At 38.5% G+C, this 7,176-nt stretch overlaps 1 protein-coding gene across 1 annotated transcript; it reads left to right on the top strand.

Annotated features, from left to right (window-relative positions):
• Positions 1 to 729: 729 nt before the first annotated feature.
• LOC113769981 (F-box/LRR-repeat MAX2 homolog A-like) lies at positions 730 to 3,414 on the top strand. The gene has a single exon (XM_027314325.1). It carries the CDS (start codon positions 800 to 802, stop codon positions 2,930 to 2,932), a length of 2,133 nt encoding a protein of 710 aa, XP_027170126.1. The 5' UTR covers positions 730 to 799; the 3' UTR covers positions 2,933 to 3,414.
• The last annotated feature ends 3,762 nt before the right edge of the window (positions 3,415 to 7,176 follow it).

Here is a 7,176-nt window from a genome sequence, read left to right on the forward strand (position 1 = left end):
GTAGCGAATATTATATAATTCAATTGAAAATCCATGAACCCTGATAGCTATTTATCAACAAAATGAACTTTGTACACCGAAATTATCCAGAGTATAAGGTACTAAACTCTTTTCGTCACAAAATTGTTACTACAATGTTTGTTGATTTTCAATTGATCTAGATAATGTGCCACAAATTGGCAGTACAAAGTACTACTAAAGAGCTAAAGAAAATTGAGAATTTTATGGTGCCAAATGCAAAATGGAAATTGAGCTAAAATTGTTTGTCTAATTGATGGTTTCACGAGTAGTCAAGGATGAACTATTTGATCTTGCGACGTAGTTAGATGGGACTGAGATAAGCCGTTTTCATCTGGTCACTGATTCAGATACTTCCCCCATAGATCATCACTCTCGTGCCAAGTCCATAACCATATATCTGTGGCCAGAGCTCCATGACTCACTCAATTTCCCATGGGACGGAAATGGGTCACCTCCCCCAAATGTAGACAAAATCCCTCCATGTCGCTAATGTGCCATTCTCCCATTGGCAGTGATCCCAGCCCCTGCCACCACCCACCCACCCACCAACCCATTGCTTACATCTGCCAAGAAACAAAATTAATTTTCCAGCCCACTTGTATTCAGTCTACGGACTGTACAGTGTGCACCAGACTAGAATAAAGAGAAGTGAAAAAAAAATAAAAATAAAAAAAGGCCAGAAACTAATAATAGTACTTTTACCTTCCTCTTCCTCCTTGTCCTCCTCCTCTTTCAACTTTTCAATCCATCTCAAAGTTTCGTTTCGTTTCATTTCTCCATGGCCACTTGCCAAACAACCGTCAACGACCTTCCGGATGTGATCCTCACCAATATCATCGCCGCCATCTCCGACGTGCGGAGCCGCAACGCCGCCGCCTTAGTTTGCCGCAAATGGCTTCTTCAAGAGCGCTCCACCCGCACTTCCCTCACTCTCCGGTGCAACATCCGGGACCTTTTCTTCCTCCCTACTTGTTTCCGATCCGTAACTGACCTCGACCTCTCTTTACTCTCTCCGTGGGGCCACCCCTTGTTATCCCCCAACACTCCCACCACCACCGCCACCTTCATAGCCCATGTTCTCCACCAAGCTTTCCCTGCAGTCACTTCCCTGACCCTCTACGCCAGAAACCCATCAACCATACAGCTCTTGGCTCGTCAATGGCCGTGTTTAAAGCATATTAAGCTCGTCCGCTGGCACCAGCGGCCCCCGTTGGGATCTGGGGAAGAATTGCTAGCTTTGTTTCAGGAGAACACATCAATCATTAGTCTTGATTTGTCCAGCTTTTATTGCTGGACGGATGATGTTCCCGCAGCTCTAGTTGAAACCTCAAACTTAACCATCCTTGATCTCCTGAACCCTTCATTTTCCGAAGGGTTCAAGTTTAATGAAATCATGGACATCACAAGATCATGTCCTAATTTGAAGGTACTTCGCGCGGCTTGTATGTTTGATCCTAGGTACATTGGATACGTTGGAGATGAGAGCTTGGTTTCGATTTCGGTTAATTGTCCTAAATTATCCGTGCTTCATTTGGCGGATACCTCGGCTTTGGTGAATTCCAGGGCAGATCCTGAGTCTGAGGGGCTTACTCCTGAGGATGCTATGATCACTGTGGCTGCCCTGATTGAGTTGTTCTCGGGGTTGCCATCGCTTGAAGAACTGGCTTTAGATGTTTGTAATAATGTGAGAGACAGTGGCCCTGCTTTGGAGATGCTGAAAGTGAAATGCCCCAAGTTGAGGTCACTCAAGTTAGGGCAGTTTCATGGGATCTCTGTGCCGATCGAGTCAAAGTTGGATGGGGTTGCGCTTTGTTCAGGGCTTGAATCTTTGTCAATTAGGAGTGTTGCGGACTTGACTGATATGGGTTTGATTGCTATTGGAAGAGGGTGCTGGAGATTGGCAAAGTTTGAAGTTCAGGGTTGTAATAAGATAACCGTGAATGGAATGAGGACTTTGGCTAGTTTGCTTCGAAGGACTTTGGTGGATGTCAAGATTTCTTGTTGTAAGAATCTGAAAGCATCAACGTCATTGAAAGCGTTAGAGCCGGTGCAGGATCGAATTAGGAGGCTCCACATTGACTGCATTTGGGATGGTGTAGATCAATTTGATGGGATTCAGTATGATGTTGATCTTAACGGATTGGATCAGGGTGGGGCATCGAACCAGTCGGATGGATATGTCAACTACTTTGGGGATTATGACAGTGAAATCATGTGCAGCAAGAAGAAGAGGTGCAGACACTCCTCTGATCTGAATTGCTCTGCTCTGCAATTTAACAGCAGCAGCGGTAATGGATTTTGTAGCAACTCATGGGACAGACTGCAATGTCTTTCACTTTGGATTGGCGTAGGTGAGCTTCTAACCCCATTGACTGCTGCTGGCCTTGAGGATTGTCCGAACCTGGAGGAGATCCAAATCAAGGTTGAAGGAGATTGCAGGGAATGGTCAAAACACACACAGTCCCCCTTTGGGTTGAGCACTCTGGTGCAGTATCCTCGCTTAACCAAGATGCATTTGGATTGTGGAGACACCATAGGTTATGCACAGACTGCACCGTCTAAGCAGATGGATTTGAGCCAATGGGAACGATTTTACCTGATGGGAATAGGGGATTTAAGTCTCAATGAACTTGATTACTGGCCACCACAAGACAGGGATGTTAACCAGAGGAGTTTATCTCTGCCAGCAGCTGGACTGCTCCAGCAGTGTCTTACCCTTAGGAAACTTTTTATCCATGGGACGGCTAATGAACATTTGATGACTTTTTTCCTTAGAATCCCAAATCTCAGGGACATGCAGCTGAGGGGAGATTATTACCCGGCACCAGAGAATGATATGAGCACGGAAATGAGAGCAGATTCTTTAAGCCGTTTTGATGCGTCTGTTCACAGACGCCAGATTTCTGACTGATACACAGCGATCAGAGGCTGGGGTGCAACCTATGCGCAATAACGAAAGAACATGTCGTACAGCGTGAATCTGTAACTGTTAAAAAAAAAAAGAGTGTAACCCGCATCTAGGTCTTTGACATGTACACATAGGCTTTGAAGACTGAAAACCGGTTCGAATTTTTGTCATATATAATTAATTCATGCGATGAGGCTTCGCGGGATGAGGAACTTATTTTCCTACGCGCAATATGATGCATCCAGTTACCATGCGTAACATTTAAGAGTTTGATTTCAACAGAAATCGATGAAATGTAGTACATGAAATTCTACTACATCAACCATTAGTGTCGTCAACTCTTGACAATGAAGGCAATCTGTGACCTCCTCCAATCTCATAAAAGAGATCCATTTTCTCCTTTTTTTTTCTTTTCATTTGTATGACGGTAAAATTTTCGAATTGCACAAAAAGTGCTTAATGTTTTTTTTTTTTCAATTTGGTTATGAAATGAAATACTACCTTCCTAAAATTGGAAAATCCACACAAAATACAACTTGAGCTTGAGCCGAATATATTGTAACACCTCTACTATGTGTTTCTGTACAATTAAAGAGATTGCATTAGCACAATGAATACTCGCAGTCGAGCAAGCGGGTAAGAATGTCCTCGCAACTAGGACGTTCATGCGGCTCTGCCCAACAATCTGCAACCAGGAGAAAAGGAAAGGTGAGCTCCAACAAGCACAAATGAGCTTGAGGTTGTTGCTTGTTACGAGTTTGACAATATGTGGATAACCAGTTACCTGCAATAAGCCTACCAAGAGGTCCTTCAGGAATCTCCAACCGTGATCCCTCATTGGCAACAGCATAAACCACCTAGATTGGAAAAAGAAGGGTGAGTGCACTGTCACTTGCAGAGAAAAATGGTCAAAAATATTTATTGCACAAATTACCTACATGGGGGTGATAAATAGATATGCTCATTTCCTCTTGCTAGATAAAAAGGGCTTTGGTGATAAGGAAAGGAGATTATAAATCTATTATTACTGATTCATAGTGAAGCATGTGGCTGTAGTGTTTTTATTTGATTGATGCAGACTTGTGATTCATTCAATTTGGAAACTGGTCCTCACGATGGTCTTTGTCATTGCACATCAAAATTGAGAATTATCCCCTCCACAATCTAGAAATATTAATGTAAACTGCAAACCTTATCTGAATAGAATCCTTACTCTTTGGGATAAGGCTAGTAATAAAAATCTTCCAAAAGAATCCGCCAAATGTCAAGTACATGTACATGAAAATTAGTAAGATCATACCACTTCTTTAAGATACTTAGTAAAAATCCAGTAAATCACTTGTATATGTGTGTGTCCTGATTTTTTCTGGTAATTGGAGTCGATTCCATTCAAATTTTGTAATGCTAAATAAGGGGGAAAAAAGAAGAAGAAGAAGACAGCCTCATATCATTGAATGTTCAAATTATGCATATGATTTTCTTCTTTTCTTTAGTAAACGGGAGGTTTTGAACTGGATCTCTTATTTATAATTCTTTATATTTTACCACCTTACTCCCATCCTGCCACCCTCCGATTTTCATTGTTATATTTATATTTCACATTGGGATTTTTTTTTGAAATTATTTTTCCATCTCAAGCGTCAGACTAAGAAAATCAAAGAAACTATGATGCTTCCTAATTGTTTAATACCTCTCAATATATCAATCATACTGTTATATATCTTTTCTTTTTTTGTTTTCTTTTTCCCTTTGAGAACTCAATATACCTACCCTCAGTGAGACTCATCTGAATTCGGCTCGAGGAGCGCTCGCAGAGTCCGACTCTTGCCCGGGAATGGAAGGCCTGATCTAGAACTTTTCGAGGCGCTTCATATAGGAGTCAAATTTGCTACCTCTTGTTGCCATTAATAACCCGCTTACTAGCTGCTCCAAACTCATGGGTTATCATCTTTCCTTTCTTCAGTACTTATGTGTGTGTCTGATTGTTTTGTACATATCAAAATTACAAGGACTAACTTTAATTTGCACTCTCAAACTTTTATAAAATTTTTATTTTATACTCTAAACTTTAAGTTTGGACACTTTGCATTATAAACTTTCAATTTTAAATACTTTGCACCATAAACTTTTAGGATTATCCCATTTAAATCCAATTAACAACAACTTTAACAAAATTAACGGCATAGAAGACCCAACAAATCAATGACAATATGCCAAAGGTGGTCAAAAGCATCAAGATATCATAATAAAAATAAAATAATGAATTGTCATTAATTTGCGCCATCTTTTATTTTGTTTATTTTGCTAACAATATGAGTGATTGTGACCATATAAATCAATGACAAAATGTTGAAAGTGATCAAGAAAAGGTTAAGACATTGCAATTAGAACAAAATGGCATATTGTCATTAATTTTCACTATACTGTATCTCGTTAATTTTGCGAAGGTAATTAATTATTGGATTTAAACGGGACAAACTTGAGAATAGAGGGTATAAAAAGAATTTAGGGTGCCAAATACCCAAAATTGAAGTTTAAAAGACAAAGTGAAAAAATGATACGAGCATATAAAGTGAAGTTATTTCAAATTACAAATTAACATGTAGACAGAGGTAATTATCACACAAACTATAAACTTTCGGAGTCAAACTCAAAAAGATGATTCATGTTATTCTCCTACTAGAGTGAGAAATCATAGTTGTGAGATATGTTAGTTTTTGGAGCTAACCGTGTCGACCATATATCCTTATGCAGATGCTTCAATCGTTTTCTTCGTAGCTCATCATAGATAAGTTGCTTAATTCCTAGTGGATTTTTTTGACTTTTTTGAGCGAATCATGCATGCATCTCTAACAAGCTATGCTTGGAAGTAGCGACTGACAGTCAAAATCATAGTTGTGAGGATTTAAGCCTCCTTAAATATGCTATTCCTATCTGGTATTGTTTACTAGATTGGAGTACTAGAATTTTGTTCCAAGACTCTTGACAATAATATTAGCAAATTTCCTAATACAAAGGCCATCCATTTAGCTTTGTTCATTTGAACTCGGATAATTTAAGTTGGAATGCATTCACCATGCAATATTTATTTTGTTTTATTTCTTTTATTAAATAAGCAAATCTAGATTGGTACGTATTACTGTCTCCATAAACATTAGAATTTAGTTGAGTGCACATTATGTAGCAAAAATTTACACAAAACAAAGGTACTTCTGCATCTTTCTGTTTACAGTATAAGATCAAACGCTAGAATTCACACCAGATTAATTATTAAAGTTTTTTTTTTTGACCAGATTATTAAAGTTATTCATGTTGGCACTTTTGTCAAATGTGATTCTTTATTTCTTGATTCTCTCTTGATTGACAAACACTGAATGGTGGAATGAACCTATCTAACCTAAACCGAGCACAAATTAATGATGAATTGTTTGAAAACCCATATCAGCATCATTCAGCCCCACAGGGGCCACAAGGCACACTTGATTTGGTAGGCGGCTAATTATGAATCACTCATGTCATTACCTCTTATTTTAGAAATTATCTGGATTTGTATAGCACCTCTTTTTGGATAATTAACTGAAAATGCTTTGTGTTTTGTCCATCATGGTGTCTTGGGGAATTTACGATATCCCCAACACAAGGATCAGAATCCAGAATTGAAAATGATTACTAAATACACTTGTCTTGTTCAGGTACTGAAAATTAAAACGACTTCACTTACAGAAAACGACTAACAATCATGATATTTCGAAACAATAGACATAAATATGAGAATCTCTTACAAACATCTAGTATGAATATAACTTGCATGGTTTACTTTTAGAACGTGAAAGATTTGACAATTGGAAGATGCATGCACGGTATATTTACTCTAACCTACACGTAAAAAAAAAAAAAAAAAGGTAAAGAGTGATTCTACATGCATCAGATATAAACTAGGAGGAGAACACCGCGACGATGCGCGGTGTAATTTTCAGGCTTGCCCAGAAACATCCTGTTATTCAAATTAAAATATTAATTATAAAAAGTAAAATCTTTGCAACATTTACTAAAAGGACATCAATTAACCCATCTTATTTTGTAATAAAAAGATGGCTTTAGAGTTCAAACTATTGTTTTACCAAATGACATAAAAAAAGTAAAGTTCAAGACTGTGACAAAATATTCATCCAATCAAACAAGAAAATTTCACGAAGAAATGCCATTGAAGTTGGCAATATAAAACTACATCCTCTAATAAACCATCA

This window comes from Coffea eugenioides, chromosome 5 (assembly GCF_003713205.1).
Source record: "Coffea eugenioides isolate CCC68of chromosome 5, Ceug_1.0, whole genome shotgun sequence".
Classification (NCBI taxonomy): Eukaryota; Viridiplantae; Streptophyta; class Magnoliopsida; order Gentianales; family Rubiaceae; genus Coffea; species Coffea eugenioides.

What these genes read in the sequence shown, in the direction of transcription:
- LOC113769981 (XM_027314325.1), top strand. Translation starts at nt 800, where the DNA reads ATGGCCACTTGCCAAACAACCGTCAACGACCTTCCGGATGTGATCCTC.